Raw genomic sequence first — 27,100 nt, forward strand, 5'->3', positions numbered from 1 at the left:
AATAATTTGGATAAAAGCTTAATTGAGTAAAATAAATGGAAACTTACCAGGTATCGATTTATTTATAGCAGCAATTGATATGAGCTTGTAGTCGGCTATAATTTGATTAACTTGACGAATTATCAGTCAAAACGCATTTTAACTACTCTTGCGCTTTGCTTTGAAATATTTGATTATCAGCGTTAAATTTTTCAATTTAGCAGATCAAGAACTGTTTCCTCCCCCTCCTCACCCCCCCCCCCCCCCCACTACCCCAGAACAAAACTTTTGCTTTCATTTCCACGTAAAAGCAAACTGATTATCGTTTTTCTAACAGAATGATTTGTATAGCCTAATAAGAGGCATGACTATCCATTACAATTTATATAAAGGAATAAAAATCATCAATTATTGAGAGTCATAATCTTGAGGGAAAGGGAGGGGGGACAAGTTCCGCAGATCAATTCACTCGCGAAGTGATTAATACACTTTAATTACTCACTCAATGCAGTATAAAGAATTCAATATACTTCTTTCAGATGTTTGAAAAACTTGAAACACGTTGGCATCATTTATTGTACGCAAAATTTTTTGAAATTAATTTGTATTATAGTTCTATAATGCTCAGTAAACCACATTTAGGCAAACTCGACCAGATTGCACAATTAATTTAAAGGTAGCAGAACAAAGACATGGAAAAATGGAAAGTTATTTTTTCCGGCTTTTTGTTTGTTTTAGGAACCGATACAATAGACTGATATTTATAAGCATCCACGCCATTTTAACACATTACAATGAGCGGGTAATAACTTGAATCGAGTTATCTCGGTTATTTAAACGTTTTAACGTTGAGAAAAAATTATTAAGTTATTGGCAAAATGTTTCTTAGAAAATAACTTTAGAATGATGATGATTTAAGGAAGCACAGGAAAACAAAAATCCGGATTCGTTGCTGTTAAGTTATATGACCTCTCAATATGTTTTGAAATAAAAATTGATTTACTAGTTATCACTAGTTTTGAGACAGTTATACTAACTGACTCAGACTGATGTAAAGTTTCGTAGTATATTGATTATCATTACCCATCATAACACATATCATGCATGAGTGAAATTACTTGATCATTTTTTCGGATAATATTTTTGAAAGAGGTCATTCAGATCACGTTACACATCAGTTTTGCAATGAAACTTCCTGCGAACTCAGATCTAGCGCCCCAAATAACGAGGACCACTTGATCTATTTCACTTGTATCATTCCACAAAATGTATCTTGATTACATGTAATAGGGCCTTACAGTGTGGGATATGGCGACAGGGGAACAATTATACTGATTGGAAACTTCACATTGCCTATGTCGCCAAATTCAACAAATTAGCGCAATATTGATTAAGGGTAGGGGCTCTGGCTTGTACTGCGATCACTTCATGATAGCAGCAAAAGCACTCCCATTTTATCTAAGGAACAAAACAGCCAGTAGCAGAAGGAAAGCGTCAGTTCAAAAAACCAACATAACTTCTTCAAAATAAGAGTAGCGTATTTTCGTTTTACAGGCTGAAGCCACATTTTGGATTGCCGAAAATCACTGGAATTAAAATGAATGACCTTTTTCTCTAGCTTTAAAAGCACAGCTTTTCGAAATCAATCAGAACTTTGCACAAACTTACTCTCACCCTTCGAATTCTACAGTTCTGTAATCGCCATAATCTTCTATCCGCTGATCATAATTCGGCAACTTCTCTCCGTCTACATTGTAGTAAAAATCAGGTGGAGGTGGCATTACATGTCCGTCTCCAGGAATATTTTTTGAGGGAGGTTTCGTTTGGCTTTTACTCTTTTCCATCTGCATTTTTTCCTTATACTTTCTCAGCTTTTCCTTGCGCTCTTGAAGGAATTTCATATCTTTTTCCAACCGTTGTTCGTATTCTTTCAAATCATTTTCGGTGAACTGCTCTTGTTCGGGTACGCCTAAACGAAAGAGTTTGAGTTGTACGTAAATACTTTTTAATATTGTTTCTACATGGAGAATAATTTAGGCAAACACCTACTGCAACAATTGCAAAAAACCCTAAAATACATTTAAATCTATTTAATGATTAGTTATTAGTTACCAAAACTTGAATAGTTATTGCGATAAATAAATGTCTATATCCAGGCTGCCACCTTGAAAGTCTCAACTGCTACTGCAACATTTTCATGAATTACAGTCATCAATTAATTTTATTTTTCTTAAAATCCGAAAACGTGTAAATTTAGATAAACGCATTGTTCAAGTTACATGTTGACGAAATTACAAATTAACATTATTTCATTTTTCAAACTCACTCAGGTTTATCTTTTCTGCCATTAAGTTGTAAAAGGAGCAATGATGCAATGTTATATGTAAAGCCGGGTATGGATCTACTGAAGATGACAACGCATGTACGTACAAACAAATTAGATAAAGCCAAAAAACAGTCTCTAAATATAACCTAATATATGAAGCAAAACAAACCAGAGAAACAGAATACGAGAAATTAGTTGCACACACGTAATGAAGCCGGAATCGATTAGACAAAAATGCAATGAAAAGCATGCACCCCATAGAGAACCTAATCATGTGCACATACCTTTCCACTCATCGTCTTTTTCGAAGTCTTTTGACTGGGTGAACAAGCTGAATTCCTCCCACGTGATTGATCTATCCTTGTTTGTATCAACCTGAAAGTAAAGAAACATTACCGACTAACGTCGCGCAAATTGCTCTCAACCGACTGGCAAGCGGTTTGCTTTGTCAGTAGCTAGCTGCAGTTTAGGGAGGCTAACTTCAGCTTATTTGAGGGGCATGGGTTGAGGGGGTAGCGAGCGAGGGTTGCGGCAGCCTGCGGGGTTATGGGTGGAATGAGGTGGAGGGAGTGAGGGGTGAAGCGTTAAGTGAAACTAATGTGGAACGAGAGGGGTCAAACTCTAAGCTTCACACAATGCATTTATGTCTCTTAAACAGTTTCAGTGAAACGCATACTTAGTGTGCGATTCACCGCATACTAAGTATGCGATTCACATTCCGGGCTTTTCCTGTTCATTTTGTTTTTGAGGACAAAAATTCCTACGACTGAAATTAAAACGATTAGACGACAATTCGGTAGTACGAAAAATCGGATAAATAAAAGACCAGTGAGACAAATATAATGCTACAAGCTTCATTTGGGAGCAATTAAAATTGCCCACAAGAAATTTTTGAACAAAGGCTCAAAGGTGAATGTTTCAACCACTTTACAGCTATCAACAACTCTACTAGAAAGTTAATAATTTTGATAACTAAGTTGATTGAAACAGGTAAAGGCAATGGGCAGCCTACTTTTTTAAAAAGTGTTTAATCTAGTCCGCAATCTAGTCCGTAGATTAACTGAATACGCTGCTCCCAACCTAAGCCGAGCTCCTAACCTAAGCACGTGCCGCATTTCCTGTTTCAAAATCACTACAAAATTATTGATCAAAACACTGATCCAATACTCCTCTTAGACTTGTAAGAAATACACCTCGCCGAATCGTCAGAACTTCTATAAGGCCAATGATAGCCCCACGGATAGCACTGGTTTAGATGTGGCGAGAAGTGGCGAAAAGAGCTTACCTCATTCATTGCATGTTCTCTCATCCTTGCCATTTCTTCTTCTTTCACTCTTTCAAGTTCTTCTTTGTCGTCGTAATTCTTCTCAGCCTCAGCATACATCTTATCAACCTCTTTCACAAACAGAGCCTGCAACTCGGACTCATCTAAATCAAATTTATTTTACAGGTTAGGGGATCCAAGTTTTGAATCCTGCGGGCTGTGTGAAAAAAATCAACCGCCCGTCTGAACATAGATGACAGATTGCCATAAAATAAGCACCTAATAGCTTCTGGATCTGCAGGTTCAAAAAGTTTATAAAAACAGACGGAAAAGAAAATTCTCCTCTTGTTATTAAAATTTTAATTCTCTTATTATTAGCTGAGATCTTAAATCTTGATCAAGAATATGTTTAACTTATCGCTGCATCTATAACCTGCTCTCAAAGAACCTTCAATTAGAGTGACACACAGTCCGTTGACCTTTTCTCCTTGAAATAAAGTAAAGAAAAGTCAATTTGATAGTGAGGAAGTCATTTTTGAGATTGAGTTAAATCACATGTGCCCAAAAATTTAATCAAACGAACAAAAAACCCGCTCCACTAACAGTGAAAAATGAGTTTTTCTCTATGACTGAAAATGAGAGGGAAAAAAACTCGCTCCACGAAGAGTCATGCACGCAATTAAGTCGAAATTTATAATTACACAAAAAGCAGATATGAAGTGATCGTACGTCAAAGGGCCGTAACCAAACGATAAAAGAACGTTAGAAGGCTATTAGTAGCCCCAGCTATCACTTTGTGGCTGTTAAAAATCGTTTCTCCGTTTTTTCAAAAAAAATAAATGTCAAATTTATTTAATCTCAAAAAAGACCTTCACAATGACGGACTTTTGAAATCCAAAACTAGTAAAAACCAACATGTCATTAGAAAACATAAACCATCTTTCATAAAATCAAATAAAGTGCCACCCGACAAAATTAACATCAAATGCAAAAAGGAACATTCTCGGGAAAAAATCAAAAGCAAACGATGTTAAAGCCAGAAAAAAAACAAGAGCTATTGAATGGAAAAAAGATAGACATAATAAGATCCAATCAGAAATTTAAAAAAAAAACTTAAAAAGCTGAGACAAAAAATACAAGAAAAACAGGTTAAGGTTTTTTTAAAAAACATTCTCAAAAAACAATTAGCTAAAAACTTGAATCCTTAAATCTTAGTTTTCATTTCGTGTCAGTGGGAAGCCAAAATAATGTCCTTAATTGGACCGAAAAGACGAGAATAACGGTAACCGAAACGGGCACAAATAGAAAAAATCATTTAACTTCTTTACAAATTAATGACTTTCAAGTGAAAACAACGTTAGATACAAAGAGGAACTGTAGAACTCATTTAATTTGATCAATTAGAATGTCGATTAATCAATGAGATCTGCCATAACAGCCTACGTAAAAACGACACAAAAAGCAGCAAAACTTTTGATAACAAATAGCCTTAAAGCTGTAAAAACCGTGGTAACTAAATTGAATCCCTAAAGGACAAAAAAGTAGATTTGAAGTGATCGAAACGTCATAGACCCATATACTTTAATGTCAAAGTCCTTTAATCGGATAAAATATAAAAAGATCTTTACAAAGACGGATTTTTGGAATACAAAACTAGTAAAAACCAACATGTCATTAGAAAACATAAACCATCTTTCATAAAATCAAATAAAGTGCCACCCAGCAAAATTAACATCAAATGCAAAAAGGAACATTCTCGGGAAAAAATCAAAAGCAAACGATGTTAAAGCCAGAAAAAAACAAGAGCTATTGAATGGAAAAAAGATAGACATAATAAGATCCAATCAGAAATTTAAAAAAAACCTTAAAAAGCTGAGACAAAAATACAAGAAAAACAAGTTAAGGTTTTTTTAAAAAACATTCTCAAAACAACAATTAGCTAAAAACTTGAATCCTCAAATCTTAGTTTTCATTTCGTGTCAGTGGGAAGCCAAAATAATGTCCTTAATTGGACCGAAAAGACGAGAATAACGGTAACCGGAACGGGCACAAATAGAAAAAATCATCTAACTTCTTCACAAATTAATGACTTTCAAGTGAAAACAACGTTAGATACAAAGAGGAACTGTAGAACTCATTTAATTTGATCAATTAGAATGTCGATTAATCAATGAGATCTGTCATAACAGCCTACGTAAAAACGACACAACAAAAAGCAGCAAAACCTTTGATAACAAATAGCCTTAAAGCTTTAAAAACCGTGGTAACTAAATTGAATCCCTAAAGGACAGAAAAGTAGATTTGAAGTGATCGATACGTCATAGACCCATATACTTTAATGTCAAAGTCCTTTAATCGAATAAAATATAAAAAGATCTTTACAAAGACGGATTTTTGGAATACAAAACAAGTAAAAAACAATGTCATTAGAAAGCATAAATAATATCTAAAATCTAATAAAGTACCACCTAACAAAGAAACAAATTCAGGCAACCGTAAACATTCACTAAAATAAAGGTCTAATTAGTAATCAAAGGAAACCTGTCACTGCTGAGACCAAAAAAAACCTAGAAATAAAAACAGGTGAAAGAGAAAACATACCCGGCAGATTGCCGGCAAATAGCCGCCGTTGATTCCAATAAGCATGATTGGGATTGAACGAATAGAAGATATTGAAAATGAAGATTTTTGTACAAAAGAATTTTTTAAGTCCGATTTATTTTGATGGCATTTCGTAGTTGAACATACTTCTGTTTCTTAGAGAGAGGCTACAGGGGCTACTGTCAATACCAAAAAGCATAAGAGATGGTAACTAAGACTTATAGGAACGACGTTCAAATAGCGGTCATCTAAAATTGGGCTTAATGGGTTTTTCCCGTTTCTATTTCTGACCTCAATTTTTTATACTGACTCTGTTCATTTTGAATTGCTTTGCTGAGCAACTGATGTTCAAATTCACTTTTAGCAGAATGAGAGAAGAGAGAAACTAGCCTAGAGAAGTCAAAAAGATTTCACGCAAAATGTCGAAAAAGCGGCAAAATGGTAAAGCGAAAAAAAGTTTGACGAAGTAAAAAAAAAATAGGAGCGCTATAACAGCCGGCTGAGAAGATGAGGGCGGCTATTAAACAAATAATCTCAAAGTTAATAAAACTGTTAGATACAAACTTCAAAACTTAAATCTTAGTTTTCATCTCGTGTCATCGGAAAGCCGCAAACATCTTTCCTTAATTGGATCATAAAGACCCGAATAGAGGTAACCAAAATGGGGACAAATAAAAAAGTACTGCCATTCTTTTATAAAAATTAATGGCCTTCAACTGAAAACAACGTCAGATACAAAGAGGAACTTTAAACCCATTTTAGGTTGATCAATTAGAATGTCAATGAATCGGTGAGATCAGTCATAACAGTCTACGTAAAAACAGCACGGAACAACAAGCAGGAGCGATCTCCAAATTAGGCAATTAATAACAAATAGTGTCAAAGTCGTAAAAACTGTGATAGCAAATTGAATCCCTTAATGACAGAAAAGCAGAGCTGAAGTGATCGCATAGCTATAGGCCAATAAACAAACGAAAAATTAAAAACTTAGAAAAAACCAATAATAGCCCCATCTATCATTTTGACGCTATTAAAAATTTCGTTTTTCCAAATTCTCAAAATTAAATGTCAAAATCATTCAATCAAATAACATCTAGAAACACACTAATAATGAGGGATTTCGAAATCCAAAACAAGTAAAAAACAATAGGTCATTAGAAAACATACATCATCCTTCATAAAACCTAATAAAATACCACCTAGCAAAAGAATCGACAAAGGCAGGCAACAACGGACATATTAAAAGTGAAGGAGGTCAAAGCTAAAAAAAACTACAATTATTGAGTGAAAAAAGTTAGGTAGATAGATAGACAAAATAAGGTCTAATTAAATAGAAAATGATGGAAACCTGTCATTGCTGAGACCAAGAAAACTAGAAAGAGAAACAGGTGAAAGACAAAAATTATTTTTAACAAAACATTCTCCAAAAATGACATTATTAGCTACATACTTAAATTCTTGAATCTTAGTTTTTGTCTCGTGTCATTGAGAAGCCAAAAAGAGCTGTCCTTAATTGGACCAAGACGACAAGAATAAAGGTAACCAAATCGGTCAAAAAGTCCTTCAATTCCTTTATAACTAATGGCGTTCAAGTGAAAAAACGTTAGATACAAAGAGGAACTGTGGAACACGTTTTACGTTGATTAATTAGAATGTCAATGAATCAATGAGATCTCTCATAGGAGCCTACCTCAAAACGATATAGAACCAAAAGCAGGGACAAAATTCCAAAATAGGAAAAACTTTTTGATGAAAAATAACGTCGTACAGTCAAAGTCGTAAAAACCGTGATATAAATTGAATCCGCAGATGGGTTCAACTATGTCTCATTAAAAAGCTAAAAGCGGTTTTCGAATAATGACACTCAGTAACAGGACAACGAAAAGACCAACAAGCCAGAAACTAAAAAACTAACAATAAAATTTTTAAAACCAAGAGATATTAATTGAGCTAATTAGACCGGCCCAATTACGCCTTACTCAAGAGTCGATAAAGCCCATCATTAATGAGACTAAGCGAGTGAACAGCAAACAGAACCACAAAAAAGCTAATTCAAAAATCACTGCTTCATAACAAGAGTTAAATCCGTTACAACCGTTAGATAGAAATACGGTTCATTAACTAGATTTTCATATGCCTTATTTGCAAGCCAAAGAGACCTGTCAATTTTAAGACGACGCGATAGATGAACAAAATCTACAAAAACGGTAAAGGCCAAAAAATCATATTTTATGAAAATATTTTCTAAGTCTTGAATACCATTAATTGCCTTATGAAGCGTCCATACAACAGCAACTATGCATTAAAAAATCAAAGGGTGAAACATAAGTTAACTAAAAAGCAAAAAAATCTCATTCCATTTGAAAGTCAATTTGGAACAAAAAAATCGCGCACTAAAAGTAATCGCTTTTTGCTAAAATTCCAGCGTAACACTGCTCCAAAAAAATCACTGCTCTAATGATTTTTCATTAACAAAAGTTGAAAAAAGTGAGATCATTTGACCAAAAACCACTTTCCACCAACCAACTAATCAACCTATTAAAAAAACTAATTTGAATTGAATTAGAAAACATTATCTTTTGTGGAAAATGAAATTCCTTGCACAATCATGAGCACGTAATATCACAATCAAAAACTAGTTTTGAATAAAGAAAATACAGTGCCAAATTAACAGAACAGAATTTCAAAAAGGGAGCCAAAAAGCTCGCTCATATCGACAAAACTGCAATCAGCTATCAATTGCTTTTAAAAAAAACTGCGACCTGAAAAAAGCGTCTGTTCAATTCCCAATTACAATAGCAAAATAAAACTAACAGCTGCATAAAAGACCTGATAATCCAAAATATGCTGAAAAACTTGCGAAATGGCTGCCAACTCAGTTTCCGTTTTTAAACGTCAAAATGCTATTAAAACAGCCCAATCAAAATAACCATAAAAAATTAACACCTAAAAAATCGCTCGAAAACGTCTCACGGGGGCGAAAGCTATAAGGCGAAAACACTGATAGGCAAAGGGAATTTATTAGTCATTGAGCAAAACCTTTTTGCAGAGCAACTAATGAGTAATCATTTTTGTGGAACTATTGAGCATCAATATTAGCGCAAATTAGGCGAACATCAATTCAAAAACTGGCACATAGTGCTTCAGAATCCACTTGACGCTATTTAAAAAAATCCAGTGTCACTAACATTTTTCTAAACACGAAAATGAGTTAAAGAGTATGTAATTCATTTACTCAATTTTTTACGTCATTTAAAAACAGAGACAGGAGTAGATGGGAACAAAAAAACATGAACCGACAAATGTCGGAAAAATTGCTCTTGAACGACAGGCGAGGCAAATTAATTCAGGGGAAGTAGCCTAGATCAATTTTTATTTATGGGTGCAAAAACTTCCCCCGCCGGGATTCGAACCATTTAACTCCCAATCTTTAACCACCCGCACTACCACTGCGCTACGAATCACTTATTTTTGTTATGCTGCAACCGATTTTATATTAGCAACAAGCTTTACTTTGGAGTGAGAGCAATAGAGATCACTCAAAAACGATGAATGAAAGCGCGAAAAAGTCACTTGAGAAGTCAAAAAAAGTTCTAGAAAAACGAAAAATGTTCATGCAAAAAATTTGCATTAAAAAAGACACACACGTTTACAATAATTGCTATGAAGAATAGCTATCGTTCAAGACCAATAAATATCCGATTAATGACAGTCGAATTGCTCTCAAACGACAGGCAAGCGGTTGGCTTCGTCACTATCTAGCTAGGTTTCAAGGAGTCTGGCTTTAGCTTAACTGAGGGGAGTGCGATGAGTGCGTTGGGGTCGAGCGCAATGGGCTACCGGCGGAACGACGTGCAAGATGGAGGTTGTTGAGGTGGGAAGGGGTGTGAAAATAGGGGTCCAAATCCAAGAACCCCCATTAAATTATGTCGGCAAAACAGTGTCGGCGAATCGCATACTTGCAGTTTAGTCAGCCAAAATCTCCAAGAGAACTTAATGGCCTCTGAGCGTTACCTGTTCGTTCTGTTTTTGTTGACGCAGACAAAAGCGTCAGACGAAAAATTAATAATGCGAAAAAATGGCATAAGAGAACACAGTTTTAATATAATTGCTACAAACTTCGTTTGAGAGCAACTGAAAATTCTCTGTTTCATTCTACATAGATTAAAGCTGGAGTGGCGTGGGAAAATTCGAAGAAAATGGCAATTAAGTGAGACTGACCTAAAATGCGACAAATGCTCGTTAATTAAAAAAACTAAGACTGTTTTTGTTCCTATTATCCTGTAAAGAAAATCAATAGGGACACCCACAATTAATGTCCACAATACCTTACTTCAAGGTGGGAGGGGTCTTTGACTGCACGCGCCCCTTAGGGCCTGAAAGATAAGCAGGGGTGAGGATCGGAGGAGTGAGGTGTGGCTGATGTGGGGCGGGGGGGTCAACTTGTACGAACCGCCCTTCACACCATAAGTATAAGTCTCCAAAATATTTTCTGCGAATCGCATACTTAGAGACTCGAGAGCTGAAGGGTCTAACAGAACTTAATGCCAGCTGGGCGCTACCTTTTTATCCCGTTTTTGAGGACAAAAAGTCATATGGGTCAGACAAAAAAATTGGTCAAACGAAAAATTGCATAAAAAAGACCAACAGGACTAACATAATTGCTACAAACCTCAATTCAGAGCAATTAACAATAGAGAAACATAGCGGGAGGATTGCCGGACAATAACAGCGAAATAACTTGTTTAGAATTCCAAGTCAAAAGATCACAAAGACCGAAGACAAAGAAGTTAATGAAAAAACACTGTGATAAGAAGTGATAAAAAAACATAGCCAGCAGATTGCCGGAAAATAGCCGCCATAGCCGCTTCTGGCCTTCCATGAATTGAAACAACTAAAGAAACAAGATAGGCACATTGACCAAAAGTCCTTTAGTCGACCACTAGACTTTTTCGGTTAGAATCGGACTGTCAATTTTATGACACATACTGTCTATAAGGAAAAATCCCTAAAACAGCTTTTTCGAAATTGATTTTCGGAATCAAAAACTAAAGACTAATACACAAGAAATAGGGCATAAGTTTGGCACTACTTAGATGCACACTATTGATCTTTAACTAGTAAATGTTTATAAAATAAAGTTCCAAAAAGGATTTCAGAAGTCATTTTTTTGAGTGAGGTAAGTCACGCAATCGACCTAAAAGCAGAAATGAAGTCACGCAGACAAATTTTAACAGCAAACCACTAAAAGTCATTGAAAAAGTCAGGGTAAGACGAAACAAAAATCTGTTAGACGAATTAAAAAAAAGCATAGCAGGACAAATCCTCTCATACAATTCAAAGAATTTCCATTGAATAAACAAAAGATTAGACCTAGCAGGGACTGTGAGTGGGCTGGGAAACCCATTTCTAAGAAAAAACATCAATTTTTTTTCAAAAAATAACAAAACAAAATCAATGTCAAAATGCCGCATGTGAACAAAAACCACTAGCGAGAAACTGAAAGATGGTTCAAACAAAAAAACTAGGCCTAGAATGAACTCTGAATGGAATGGGAAAACACTTTAGAAAAAATCCGATCCAAAAAATCGAAAAAACAGGAAAAATCAAAGTTAAAACCACCAGAAAGTGAAATTTGGTTAACAAAAAAAACTAGGCCTCGACTGAACAACGAAAGGATTGGGAAAACCAGTAAATAAAATCCGATCTAAAAATGGAAAGAACAGTAAAAATCAAAGTCAAATTGCCGCATGTGAACAAGAAATCACTAGAGAAAGCGAAATTTTGTTCAACCACCGTTTTCTCACTCTACTTTAAAAATAGAGTAAAAACTTTCACGCCGCAAAACCACTCGCTTTTTCGCTCCACTCTCATTTTCGGCGTGACCAAAACCACTACTCCAATTTGACTTCAAAAATCATGAAAAACAGATCTTAAAAAAACATAGCAGGACAAGTCCTGAAGTACAATTCAAAAAATTGCTTGAGAAACGTAGAAGTACTTTACTTCACCGGCAGATCAATTGAACAATGCCAGCCAAAACGCAAAAATGCTCCAAATATTGAGAAAATAAAACAATCAAATAAACTAAACAAAAATAAACTCATTGCTAAAACTCTTGCAGCTTTTATCCCTTAGGCAAAACTTAATCTCTTTTAATATACCTATTTCAAAAAAAACGTTGACGACCAATTTTGTTTCTGAAATCAATGCAAGATTATATCTGCATGACTTTAAAAAATCAGTGGCCCTTGAAGACCGATTAACTCGAAAATGACCAAAACTAAAAAAATGAAATCAATTGCAAATAGTTTAACGAAAATCGTTGCTGAAAATCGTGATAATGGTATCTTCAGAATCATTTCTGTGTCTCTAGAAGCTATCCAGTCACCCAATTCCAAGCCTTAAAAATGCATTGGCTCAAAGATCGATAGGCAATAATTTTTAGAAAAAAATTCAAATTTCAAAAAATAGAAATTCATTCTATTCAAACGTGAAAACCACACTATTGCCCCTAGCAACTATTTCATAACATACTATCCAACTCTGGAGGAAATAACCTGAATTTGAATGTTTGGAAAAAAACGTGAAAAAAATTGCAAATTTTATCGAAAAGTTTCTGAAATTGGAAAGGTTGAATTGTTGAATACAAATCCATTGAAACTAACAACTAAGCAGTAACTTTTTAATCAGATCGTTAAATAGGTTTTCTGGCACTTGAGAAAGACGAATATCGAAAATTGACAAATTAGGATTGCAGAATTTATAAAAAAATTCTAAAAATCGAGACATTAAAATGTTGAGAACCAATCCATTTTTACTAGAAATTATGCAGTGCTCTATTATCAAACTTTAAAGGATTCAAAAATTTCCTGGCCCCCTGAAGCTGGAAAAACCTGAAAAAATTGAAAAAAATTAGTATAGCTTTGCGTGTTTGTGTTTGTAGTACCAAAACATAGTATCGTCATATTAACATATTTTGTCTCGCAAAAGGCCTTCATCAACTTTTAAAAACTTCAACCTAAGACGGATCAATTAAAAAAAACTCAAAAAATTACAAACAACATGAAAAAGTGCACCACTTAGAAGCGAAAAACTCCTAAAAATGACCTTTTAACCTTAAATTAAGGCCATCTTAGCAGATGCACCACTCTAAGCACTCTAAGGACTACTAAAGCCCACTTTGGGCCTCTAATGAAACTTAATGCCCGCTGGGATTTACCTGTTTATCCCGGAAACGACTCGAAGGAGAAAACTGCCCATACTTATTACTTAGCATTTAGAACAACTATTGTGAACCCTGAACCTCCACAAATGCCATAAAAATTAGGGGAGAATAGAAATGGCATTCAAAAACAAATTGAACAAAAAATTAGAAAAACTTAATGACTATTTTTTTATTAGTACAAGGAAACATACAGCCGAAAAAATTTCCTTTGAAATTAGCGCAATGAAAGGCTCGGAAAACACTGGGCAAGTCTTAATAGGCTAAGGAACATGTCTAAGATTTAAAAAAAAGAAAAACGGCAAAGAAAAAAGAAATGGTTAAATTTCTCAATTTTTCTGTCAATTTTGCTAAGAAAAAAACTTATACAAAAAAAACTTTAGTCAACTGATATCTGAATATTCCTTAAGTAGCAAGCTTCTACTCAAAACCCATGTAAAGCATTAGAACAAAAAAAAAACAGGCAAAAAATCATTAAATTTCGTCAAAATCAGCAAAACTGATCAAAAACCTCCAAATTAGCATTTAACTCAAATTAACTCCTTGAAACCTTCAATTCCTATCAAAAACCTACCCGGCAGATTGCCGGAAAATAGCCGCCGTTGATTCCAATAAGCATGATTGGGATTGAAAAAACAGAAGATATTGAAAAAAATACATTTTGTACAAAAAGATTTTTTAAGTCCGATTTACTTTGATGGCAGTTCGTAGTTGAACATACTTCTGTTTCTTAAATAGAGGCTACAGTGGCTACTATCAATAACAATAAGCATTAGAGATGGTAAAACAGACTTATAGGAACGACGTTCAATTAGCGGGCATCTAAAATTGGGCTTTATGGGTTTATCCCGTTTCTATTTCCGACATCCATTTTTGTACTAACACTGTTCATTTTGAATTGCTTTGCTGAGCAACCGATGTTCAAAATCACTTTTAGCAGAATGAGAGAAGAGAGAAACTAGCCTAGAGAAGTCAAAAAGATTTCACGCAATATGTTGAAAAGGCGGCAAAATGAGGTAAAGCGAAATATTTTTTCATTCGACGAACTAAAAACATAGCCGGGAAGAATTCCGGAAGCGACTCGAAGCGTCAGAAATTTACAACAAAACCGTAAATGCAGCGGAAGCAATTACTATTTGTATTAAACCATTAACTCATTACCTCCCCAGGTCAGATCTAAAATTTGGTGACAAACCACTGTCACCAAGAGAAACAAAACGCAGCAAATTTTTATATTATTAAAACGTTTGGTAACGTAAAAAAAGTCCAAAATAATAAACATGATCAAATTACTGATAGGCTAAAAAAGCTGATAGGGCTATCAATTGCCCTCAATTAATTAATGATTCTTATCTCAAAGATCGCGAAAGCAAACGGCAGATAATAATCTTAGAAACTAAGTTAAATCTTTTCAAAGAATGCTCAAAGTCAAGAATCAGAAAACGACTACAATTACACTTCTAATCACTGCAATTAAGAAAAAAGAGCATATACTCCTTCCTTAAACATACGCTAGACAACATGATTTCATACTAAGTCAAAAATTAAATTGATCATAGAAAAGACATAAGCAGCAGAGGAAAATTCAAAGGCAAACAATCGTTTAAATTAAAACCAAGGCCGGAAGAAAGTTGCAGCAACCATTCATAAGTGGATGTTTCGGAAAAGTCTTGCTAGCAGACTCTCAGTACTGCCTTATGTTGAATGAAATCAATTGCAAACCAGAGAAATGACAAAAATCTAAAAAAAATCTAAGAAATCATTCAATTTTTTAACAACTGACAAAATCAATATACCGAAAATAAATGTAGGTGCCAGCCCGAAACCAGAATGATACTAACTAGAATGTGAAGAAAATGGACACAATGTAAGGAACACCGTAACAAAACGAAATTCTTGATTTTTGAAAGTTAAAAATCAATTTTAAAAAAATCAAGAAAAACGAATACATTTCATTATTAAGCATTCGAGACATAGAAAAGATAACGAGCCATCCGATACGAAGATCTATCCTATTGGAGAGAACTCAAAAAATGGAAAATAGAGAAAATACGAAACATCCAAACATTTTGCAAAAAAAATGGTCAAAAAAACTTTTAAGACTGCATTTCTGAAAAAGTTTTAACTATTTTTCAAAAACTTAACGCCAAAAAATAATCGAATTTTTTTCGAAATGAAATTAAAGTCCTTTATGTTAGAAAAAAAGACTTTCTAGTTATTAAAACCAAAATACAAACAAAAAACTGGAAAATCGGAAAAAATCTACCAAAATCGAATTCTCATATGTACAATTTTATAAAACAAAATTACATCGAGGTAGAAAGAGGCGTTGAGTAAAAGAATTATCAAAAAAAGTTGCCATATTAACAGATTATTGACAAAAAGACGGTTAAAACATCCAAAAATGAAGAAATTAATAGAAAAAAAGCCAAAAAAAACTAAAAAATCAAGAATTATGTGCCAATTTTGAACTTGAAATGCATCTTCAGGCTCTGCAAAACTCTGTGGTATCAATTTCCGAGGTTGACATTTCAATATAGCATCGAATAAAAATTATTTCCACAAAAAACCAAATTACAATAAAAAAAACTGGGCCACTTAGACGAAAAAACGGCTAAAAACGGTTATCTATATGTGCCATTCAGTCAAAAACTACTTTTCAAAGTCAAAAAGCCATTCACTAAACGCGGCGCATGATCCAAAAACTTCTCTCGCTCTGAAAAAATTAGTTCACACGGCAATTTCACTCACTTTCACTTCTAGGTCAAAACAGCGTCTGAACGAATAGTACTTCCGGAAAAAAAAAACCTTAAGAAAACCAATACTCCTCTTCGAGTCGTAAAAAAAAAATAGGAGCGCTATAATAGCCGGCTGAGAAGATGAGGGCGGCTATTAACAAGTCTAAAACTAATACAATATCATAATCAAACCTTATAACCATCAAAAGTTGCAAAAAACCTCTCTTAAAAGCCGGAGGTCAACAAAAAAAATTCGCTCGCTTAGAGAAATTTTTTTTTACACATCAATTTCTCGCTCTCTCAAAAACAGCGGTATGAACAAAAACCACTCTCTTTTCGTTCCGCTCTTCACTTTTGTTCAGCGCCAAAATCACATTTTTTCACGCGTTTTATTTCCCGCTTCAAAAATCACTCCAAGAAAATTGATTTAAAAAAAGGACTTCTCCGATACTCCTCTTCGAGTCGTACTAATAAAAACACAGCGCCCCAATACAATTCTTCGATTGTAAAAAAATAGGAGCGCAATAATAGCCGTCTCGAATTGCTGACGCGGCTATTGACAACATGATAACAGCAATGTAAAATAAACTGACCCAGTCTTCCATCACCGTTCATGTCGTGCATGTAAAAGAATGTTTTTGGCTTGAAAGTTCCCTTGTCCATGTGGTCCTGTTCCTCCCATACTTCCTCAAGGTTCTTCTTGTGCCCCGGCTCATGCATACGAGGGTGCTCCTAGAATAAACCAATTTTTAATGAAATTTAACATACGAAGGTGAAGGTTGTAGTAAAAGCACGCCAAACTGAGTCTCACAATATGAACTTGTTAAGTACATTTCTTCTTTAATTGAATTCACTCGCAGCAAATATCTCAGCTATTCTAGGTTCCCTTTAATATTACGTGTTGAAAGAACTAAATGAAACAAGTGATCAGAAAACGAGAGGTAATGAGCTTAAAGAACGCACCTTCTGCAAATTCAGCTGAAATTGTAAAAGTATGAATTAGCAGATGCTTCATCTTCAATTAGAAACAGAACAGCTCGCAATTTAAAATCAAATAATTTAACAGAAATCAAAAAATTTACGATAAACAAAACCTGCTTCAGACAATTTTTTTGCACCGCTGATTGAGTAGACTTAAAAAATAGCAATTTTAAACGGTTCGACTATGCTGAAATTTGACGGATTGATAAAAAATGTTTTGTAAAATTATTTAGAGCATGACTCTGATATGTTACATATATTATGTTCTCTTCATATCCCTGATAATTGCAGTTCAGTAGCTTCAATAAAATCTGTATAAAATAGCTGTGCGGGACCTGTGAAAAATTTTATCATAACGTTTTCAAGGTACCCGCACTTCGAAAGTCGAAAGCTACTCATTAGGTAGGTATGTACAACACAGCCTTTAAATAGCTCAGCGCATCGCCACAGCACCATCACAACATTTTATAAAAGATTATCACTAAGATTATCGGCAACCATCCTGTGCTGAAGAAAATTTCAACTAGCAAGGCTGTTTATAATGAATTTCATATGATTCGACAGAAATAATTAAGAGGGCTCCTATTTTTAAGAAAACACAAGCTCACTTAAAGGGAAATGGGAGAATATTTCCTAATTGCGATAAACACAAGCAATCGATCATGGTTCCATTGTGAAATTAATAATCCAGTTGGAAAAACGCAACAACCCAAAACCATCAAGAAATGCACACGCTAAAACTGCTCGTACAAATCGTTCAAGCTACTGCTTTGGCGTGATAAAAACCATCATTAAAACATAAACCCACAAACTTCGGAAGAATTGCTCTTGAACGACAGGCGAGGCAATTTAATTCAGGGACTATAGCCTAGATCAATTTTTCTTTATGTGCGCAAAAAAACTTTTCCCCCGACGGGATTCGAACCATTGACCACCAAGTCCGTACCCCCGAGCACTTCCAAATGCGCCATCAGAACCTCCTCCTTGCTCTGCTGCAACCAATTTATTTTAGCAACAAGCTGTACTTGGGAGTGACCGCAATAGAGATCACTCAAAAATGAAGAACGAAAGCGTGAAAAAGTCACTTCAGAAGTCAAAGAAGAAAAGCCCAAAGTGGTCAAGCGAACAATTTGCATAAAAAAGACACACACGTTTACAATAATTGCTTTGAACGTCGTTCAAGAGCAATTAAAAATTGGACTTCTAATCAAAATCTGTTAGCAAATCTTTCGAGATCGACAGTACCCTAGTAAATCTGGAATTATTTGAACTGAAAGAAAAGCAAGATAACAACATACCCGGCAGATTGCAGAAAAATAGCCGCCGTTGATTTTAAAAAAGCTGCCGTAGAAAATATTTTAGTAGAAAAACGATTTTAGAGTTCGAACTATTCTGACGTCATTTTGTAGTTGAACATAATCCGGTCTGAAAGTGAGACAAAGCGAGTCAAAGTGAGTTAGTATCAATACCAATAAGCATTACAGGCGGTAACTAAGACTTATAAGAACCAAATTCGAGAAACGCGCATCTAAAACTGGGCTCTATGGGCTTATCCCGTTTCTATTTCTGATTTCGTTTTTTGATACTGACGCTGTTCAGTTTGAAATGCTTTGCTGAGCAACTGCTGTCTAAAAACACTTTTAGCAGAACAATCTGTGGACTACGGTAAAGCAAAAAAATTTTTATTCGACAAAGTAAAGAAAATAGCCGGAAAAATTCCGGAAGCGATTCCAAGCGTCAAAAATTTACAAAAAACCGTAATTGCAGCTGAAGCTCTTACCGTTTGTGTAAAACCATTAATTAATTACCTCCCCAGGTCTGATCTAAAAACTGGTGAAAATTAAACAACTTTCACTCACAAGAGAAACAAAATGCAGCAAAATTTTATATCAATTAAAAACGTTTGGTAACAATGAAGTCGTATAAAGAAGGATCAAAAAATTTATTGGCTGAAAAACTTAGAAGGCTATCAATTGCTCTCAAAGAATTCATAATTCTAGTCTGAAAAGATTGCGAGAGCAAACGGCAGATAATGATCTTAAAAAACTAAGTAAAATTTTTCAAAAAAGATTGTTCAAAATTAAGAATAAAAAACCACTACAATTAGATTTCTAATCAATCCAATTAGGAAAAAACAGCACATACTTCTTCCTTGTTGTATATACACTAGACAAAAGAATTTCTTACTAATTTTAAAATAAAATTAATCATACAAAAGACATAACAGAATGATATTCAGAGGCAAAAGAGCGTTTAAAAACAATTCCACTGTCGCAATCAAATTGCAATAAATAGCAATAAGTGGAAATTTAGGAACAGACTTTCAAACAAACTCTCAGTACTGCTTTATGTTGAATGAAATCAATTAAATACCCAAGAAATGACGAAAATTAAGAAAAAGCTGAATATGTCAACAGTCTTAGCACTGAAAAATCAATATAACTTATATAAAAGTAGGTGCCAGGACAAAGCTAGAATGATGCAAACTAGAAAGTGAAGAATACGGACACAATGCAAGAAGCACTAACAAATAGACTAATTCGTGACTTTTGAAAGTCAAAAATCAAACAAAAAATCAAGAAAAACGAAAACATTTCATTGTTCAGCATTCGAGACATAGAAAAGACAACGAGTCATCCGAGAAAAAAATCCAGCCTCCTGTACAGAATAAAAAACGTAAAAGCAGAATTCAAACATACAACACATTGAAATATTTTGCAAAAAAGTGGTCAGCATTTATTAAAAACTTAAGTCAGCATTTATTAAAAAAAAATTAACTGTTTTTCAACAACTTAGCGCCAAGAAATGACTGAAATTTTCTGAATCGAAATTAAAGTCCCTCATATTGCACAAAACGACTATTTCCAGTAAATAAAACTATTTTAAAAACAAAAAACTGAGAAAAATTGAAAAAAAACTACCAAAATCGAATTGACATATGTACAATTTATTAGAACAAAAATTACATCCCATCCAGATAGTAAGAGGCATTGATTATATGAATTATCAAAAGGAAGTTGCCATATAAACTAGTTTTTGCCAAAAAAACGGCTGAAAGATCCAAAAACGAAGAAATTAATAGAACATAGCTGGCATATTGCCAAAAAGTAGCCGCAATAGCTTCGTAGATCTGCAGCTACGAAAAAACTCGCTCCACTAAGAGCGAAAAATGACGTCACGCACGCAGTTCAGTTGAAATTTCATGAACGAATGAACAAAAAGCAGATTTGAAGTGGTTGTGACGTCATATGGTCATAACAAAAATCGCGACAGCGAAATAAAAAACATAGCAGGACAAGTCCTGACGTACAATTCAAAGAATTTCCATTGACTAAACAGAAAACTAGACCTAAAACGGACTATGAATGGATTGGGAAAACCATTTAGAAAAAAACCGATCCAAAAAATCGAAAAAACAGTAAAAATCAAAGTGAAATTGCTGCATGTGAACAAAAAACCACTAGCGAGAAGGCGAATCTTTGTTCAAACACCGTTTTCTCAGTCTACTTTAAATTTGGAGCGAAAAAATTTCACGCAAAACCACTTGCTTTTTCGCTCCACTTACTGTTTCGGCGTGACCAAAATCACTACTCCCATTTGACTTCAAAAATCGTGAAAATGTGTGAACAGATCTTAAAAAAAGACAGCGCCCCAATACAATTCAAACTCTTTGAATTGTAAAAAACCAAGAGAAGGCCAATAATAGCCCCATCTATCGCTGTGCGGCTATTAAAAAAAGCCAAAAAATTAAGTTTACATTTCAATGAAGCATCGAATAAAACTTATTTCTACAAAAAAAAACAATTTACAAGCAAAAGAACTGGTCACTTAGACGAAAAACGGCTAAAAACGGTTATCTATATGGGACATTCTGTCAAAAATACTTTTCGAAGTCACAAAGTCATTCACAAAACGCAGCGCATGATCAAGAAACTTCTCTCGCTCAGAAAAAAATATTTCACACGGCATTTTTTCTCACTTTCGCTTTTAGGTCAAAACAGCGTTCGAGCGAATAGTACTTCCGGTAAAAAAAACCTAAAACCAATACTCCTCTTAGAGTCGTAAAAAATTAGGAGCGCTAAAATAGCCGGCTGAGAAGCTGAGGCGGCTATTAATCAATACTATCTTCATCCATTGCTGCACGTCAGATTTACCACAACAGGTATAACTGGTTCTCAACAGTCAAGAAACAACGCACCCAGTCCCACTCGATTTTATCCAAATCAGTCCAACTTTAGCCACCTACCCTAACTTTAATCCTCAAGAAGAAAAAACGGCACTGCTCTTGTTAATGGAGCTATTTATCTCCACCTCATCAAACACCATTTTTTTCTAAAAAAGGATACCCTATAAAATTCATAACTTAAACGGCAATTTTCTTCATAATTTTTTTTAGGATCCAGCATACATTTGTCATATAGCCTACATACAATGCAAAAGATTTGTTTCAACATAAAGTACCTTCAGTTTTCTCCTCTGTGCATTGTATTCCCTCTCTTTCTGGGCCCGCTCTTCAGGCGACAACTTCTCCATGGCCCGTCTGTGTTCCAACTCTTTTCGCATCTCATTTTTCTTGAATTCTTCGCGTCGTTTTACATCAATGGCGTCTGAAAAAAATGTCAAAATGGTTGCTCAAACTTGTGCTGCTTAAATCGACGGAAAAAATAAGACATTAAAATTTTTCCTTGTTTCAACGTCACCGACGTCCATTAAACCATGAACCGAATATTAATGATAAAAAGATTACAGCAGGCAATATGCGAGTAAAATACGAGGCAATATGCAACTCTACGGATTGAAATCTCCGTAAAAATTGAAATTTGCACAAATTAGTATTTTTGGTTAAAAACAGTTTTTGACAAAAGCTACTGCAAACGACAACGATTTCATGATTGCCGAACTTGTATTATGTGGATAACGTCAATTGAAACTATGCCCAAAACTTTTCCAGCCAGTCTGGTAATAGAACAACGCATAACTCTCAATGACGAAACAAATTAATAGTTACTTACTCTTTTTCTTTTAGCAGAAAAATCAGATAATGCAAAAAAAAGAAACTGAAGCGGCATCTATCGAAAGCATTCGACTCTATCGATCATAATATCTTACTAGAAATTCTCTTTTTGGGCTTCCTGATTCTGCACAAACTGAATAAACATAACCGACCTGCGAGCGGTAGGCTCAAATAGTAGCCAACTGTGGCTGAGAGATCCTAGCATCAGGGCATGCAGTAGGGGGGGGGGGGGGGGGGTCAAATGATGGTGGGGGGGGGGGGGGGGCTGGGTGCAGGGACTGTACTCAAAGGGGGAGTGGGGCTCAAGAATAAGAGCCATCGTTCTCACCATAAATTAATGTCTGCTGCTCAAAACAGTTTCAGTGAATTGCAGCGCTTAGGAAAGCTCTAAGTGAGCTCCTCAGCCAATTTCTGACCTCCGAGCGTAACATAATTATCCCGTTTTGAGGTCAAACGTTGAAAACGTCAGACATAAAATTGGTTAGGCAAAAAATTGCATTGAATAAAGGCCTCATGGCTAAAATAATAGCAAAAAAACTTTGTTTGAGAGCAATTGACAAGACGTTCCACCGATACAATCCAAATTCTTTGGATTGCGAAAAAACGAGAGAGCACAAATGTAATCCAACTTCTTACCTATCTAACAAATAGGACCAAAAAAAATTATTGTTATTAACTCAGAAACATTGAATCGGAATCGATTGAGATAGCTCAAAGAGTTCCAGAGGAAAAAGTTTAAGGTCCTCTTTTATTAAATAAACTATGCTTGCACCGAAAAATCCTTTAAGCTACAGAAACTGGATTCCTGTATACCGAAACAGGAATAGCTCATTCAAGGAAACACTTGAGATCTGTCAAAAGAAATCGATTCATCAAAAGATTCTGATTCAACATATCAAGATCTGCAACTCACAAAAAAAACTTGAATGGGTGGGCTTCTCATCCTCTCCAGTCAATATGTTACGTTTTTCGGGACGAGGAAAGAGTAATTGTCAATGATGAAACATCTGATTGAATTGATTTATATAGAGAGTATCGAACAGTTGACTCTTGATTTGAATGACTAAGATGATCAACACTGAATGCAGCATGCTGATACCGCAATTTTAACACAATTTAAACTTTGCAACTTCTAACTTTGCAAAATCTTGAAGCTTGGGTAGAAGCAATATTCGCATGTTTCACATAAAACTCTCTCTCGATTTAAAAGCTAATAAAATTGAGTATATTGTTCTTGGCAACAAAAAACAAATACGAATCAAAGCACAAAGCAGAGGGAAAAAAGGAATGAAAAAACTTTTATATTGAATTGCGATTTCAAACTGAAGTCAAATCTATCCTTAAAAAATGACCGAGGGTTTCAAATGCTTTTTAACCTGACATTGTTTTCCCAAGAAGCTTGTTCCGTTCCTGGCCGACTTCTTAGTAATCAGCCATTAAAAAAACCCAGCAGATCTTTTGAGGGTCAAAGAAGAAAAAACTAAATATTATCGTAGAAAATATTATTGTTATCGTACTGATTTTCCGACTAAATTACAGTATAGCATAGTTACTTATATCTTTTACATTGTACATCACCAGGCCTGCTTTCATACGAGTCGACGACTTGTGTTTGCCTTATAGCAATTTCTAACAGGACCAGAACTCGAAAATATACACATACAAAATATCATCAGAAAACACAATTTCTAATGATTATACTATCAAAAAAAGTCTGTATGATTGATGAAATGTCTACCAAAAGATCTGAATTTGCATTCAAGATTCAGATAGTCACTTACAAAACATCTAACTACAGCTGGCAAAAATCAACTTGAAAAAGAGGAAAACCATTTTGAGAGCAAGGTAAATTGTGGCCTGACAACTATTTACGCGAATGAATTAAAATTTCAGTCCAGCAATTGTAAAAGTACATCCTGCAAAACATCTTCCACAAACAATCATGGACAAAAGCCTATTTGAAAATACAATGAACAAAAGCCTATTTGAAGTGAAAATGACGTCATGCTCGAACTCAATCAGCTGAGTTTTCTCAGTTTAAAAAATCACAAATTTAAACTGCCTTTCTAAGTAAATTTAAGATTTTGTTTATCTGAGTAATAATACATTACGTGTTAATAACAAAACATAACCGACTAAACGTCGGAAGAATTGCTCTCGAACGACTAGTAGGAGATCTAATCAACTGCAGCTTGTTTCAGTCGGGGGGGGGGGGGGGGGCTTAAATGGGACTAAGAAGTTCAATAGTGGGCTTCAAATAACCACATTAGAGGTTAACATATACCACTATTAGAATTTAAAGTGAAAAATGGCAAAAGTTTCGGCGCACTTTTTATTTGACTTTTAGTGTTAAATTGCCGCCAATTGAGTTCAGCGGCTTAAAATTGTGATTGAGAGAGAATTTTAGATCACACGAAACGCAAGGGCGTGAAAGTCACTCGATACCGTCAAGCAAAAATTTTGCATAAAAAAGAAGACACACACGTTTACAATAAGTGCTATGAACTTCGTTCAAGAGCAATTAAACATTTGCTTTCATAATAATAATATGTGAACCAGATAAAGCAACTTTGCGCCGTTAATAGTTATCACAGCCTATAAGAGGTGGCCTAGCAACAACAGCTAAAATTAATAATTTTAGAGGTGTAGGTTATTGTCCCTGTCCCACCAGTGAGGGGTGAGTTTGGCGGAAATAGTTTCCTGCTTTTCTCGGGATAAATGTAAAAAAATACTTCATTCTTAGACTAACCTAAATCTCTAGTGGCAGTGTGAATAAGCTGTTGAAGATCGTCGGATGTGAACTTGTCGAACTCTTTCGGGTCTTTTGGTCTGTTCATGTGAGCAGTCATCGACTTGATATAGTCTTCGTGTACTGACCTAAAAGAACGAATAAATTTAATAAATTACTTCAACACCGTTTTCTGGTATCCTGCAAAATGCTTCTATGAATTAATGTTGCAAAGTACAGACTGGAGAATAGCTTTAAAATCAACTTTCTGACCGTGAATAGCAACAGAAGCAGAGCTAAGTTGATAAAAATTACCGAGGTACTTTCTATATAAAGCATAATTAACTCCAGAAGCATTGATTTTAAAAGAATGGCGGGGATTAGCTTGGTAGTAGTTAATTTAATAAAAAGGAGACTAGCTCTCTGAGTGGGGTAGAAAAGGGTTGTGATAAAAAGCGATATTTCACATTCTAGAAACCAATGAAATGGAAAACCCTAATATTAATATCCCTACAGCATAAACTTGCCTATCATTGTTTTGAAGTCTAGCCATTTCCTTGAAGTCTGTTCTCAGTCGATCGATCTCTCGTCTCTTAGCTTCATCTAACTGGTTTCTCACATGATGCGAGGCAAACTCCAAGTCTCTCGACAGCTTGCCTGAAAACAACTAAATACAAGATTCTCACTTCATACAATTCTGCGGATCCTCGATTCAATTCATTAACTAAGCGACCAGTAAGATATATTACCAACAGCACTCCACCTGCCCCCGCACTTCATTATCCTTAATACACCAAAATGAAGAACAACCTTTATGTGGTTAAAAGACTATAATGCCACAACGTCTAAAAATTATACTATGATTGAAGATACCATCGAAGGATTGTCAATTTTCATAGGTTAAATGATGAGTTGAGGAATCACAAACAGACTTCGCGCAAACCTGACATAACTTCTTCCCTGGTAGCGTTTTCCATCTTCTTCTTGAAGTCTGGATCCGACTCCAGAATCCTAGTGACCTCTCTCAAGTACTTTTCATAGCTAAGCTCGGCAATGTCAGCTGGCAAAGTGTCACCTTCCTTCGGTTCTATGTGCTTCTCACGAGGCGGTGGATTCTTGTCAAGTCTACCTGAAACCAATTCAAAATCCATATTTATCTGCTTTACATTGGTAGTAACTTCTTTGAAAAATGTTTCGACCACCGGAGTAACGGAAGTAAAGATTTTCAAGGACACTGCCGTTGCACTCCATTGACGTTCAAATAAAAGTTGCAAATTTATTTTTGCTTGAGTCCATCACGAAAACAAAGAACTCACAAAATTTTCACAGTCGACGAATGCTCGACTTCAACTTTCACATCATTATTTAGGGATGTCATGTTTTCAACATATTAATATGATACTCTAAATTGAGATTTTTAGACTACTAATACTGAGTTAGCAAGTTTAGGCATGCACGACCATATGCTATAATCGTAAATAGCAGAAGATCAACCAATGTATGAAAGATTGTCTACAATGGATGTGCCGTTTCAGCTCCAAATTGATCGACAGGATCTAAATAAGGGCCGGCGGATTTTGTTATGGGCCCTAAATATTAGCTGATCAATATATCATACACACAATGTCGCGTACCTGGATGGGGAGGTGGTGGACCTCTTGGAACGTGTCTAATATTCGGATTCTCAGCATGCATTCTGGGTATCCTCCTACAGTCAATCAGACCCAGGTGTGAATAAACAAACACCAACAAAACAACAGTGCACAGCACCCCTCTATTCAGCCTTGAATTTAGCGATGACATCATTATGATTAAGTTGGGCCAGATCAGCGATTAAATCCCACAATTATGTAGACAGACCACTTTGGCACTTGAATTTGACAACTTCTTGATAATTTTGATTATCAACTCTGATTCGCCGAATCGCTCCTTCAATAAAGGTCAAAACATCAGAGGCCAGCAATCATCTGAAAATAAAATGAAACGCTTATTAATGAGAAACAGAAGTAATGGAAAATATCAGTAACCAAAAAATCATCAGCAAAAATAACGTAAATGAGACAGCAGTACTGAAAATTTCGGCAATGAGGATACCACTACTGGAGGCTACCAGTAATAAAAAAATCAGAACAGAATATAAAAACACTGAAAATTCAGTAATAAAAAATTAAAAAGAAAAATATTATATACCTTGTTAGTAATGTCACAGAACAGAACAGAACTAATTATCTGAGTTACAATTGC

At 35.0% G+C, this 27,100-nt stretch overlaps 1 protein-coding gene across 1 annotated transcript; it reads right to left on the bottom strand.

The window, feature by feature from the left end:
• Window positions 1-1,505: 1,505 nt before the first annotated feature.
• On the bottom strand, window positions 1,506-26,823 carry LOC142350670 (nucleobindin-2-like). The gene is made up of 9 exons (XM_075402598.1): window positions 26,491-26,823; window positions 25,800-25,985; window positions 25,384-25,513; window positions 24,878-25,005; window positions 21,576-21,721; window positions 16,727-16,865; window positions 3,591-3,733; window positions 2,590-2,680; window positions 1,506-1,948 (listed from the first exon to the last, which is right to left on the bottom strand). The coding sequence occupies exons 1-9, from the start codon at window positions 26,660-26,662 to the stop codon at window positions 1,650-1,652; spliced, it is 1,434 nt and encodes a 477-aa protein (XP_075258713.1). The 5' UTR covers window positions 26,663-26,823; the 3' UTR covers window positions 1,506-1,649.
• Window positions 26,824-27,100: the final 277 nt, after the last annotated feature.

Source organism: Convolutriloba macropyga, chromosome 12 (assembly GCF_964194025.1).
Source record: "Convolutriloba macropyga chromosome 12, txConMacr16.3, whole genome shotgun sequence".
NCBI lineage: Eukaryota > Metazoa > Xenacoelomorpha > Acoela > Convolutidae > Convolutriloba > Convolutriloba macropyga.

Excerpts from the sequence above, each read along its gene's own strand:
- LOC142350670 (XM_075402598.1), bottom strand. The coding sequence starts at position 26,662 with ATGATGTCATCGCTAAATTCAAGGCTGAATAGAGGGGTGCTGTGCACT. Across the intron at positions 16,866-21,575 it reads CACAGAGGAGAAAACTGAAG|GAGCACCCTCGTATGCATGA; the intron begins GTACTTTATGTT and ends GGTTTATTCTAG. Across the intron at positions 3,734-16,726 it reads GAACGGTGATGGAAGACTGG|ATGAGTCCGAGTTGCAGGCT; the intron begins GTCAGTTTATTT and ends AATTTGATTTAG.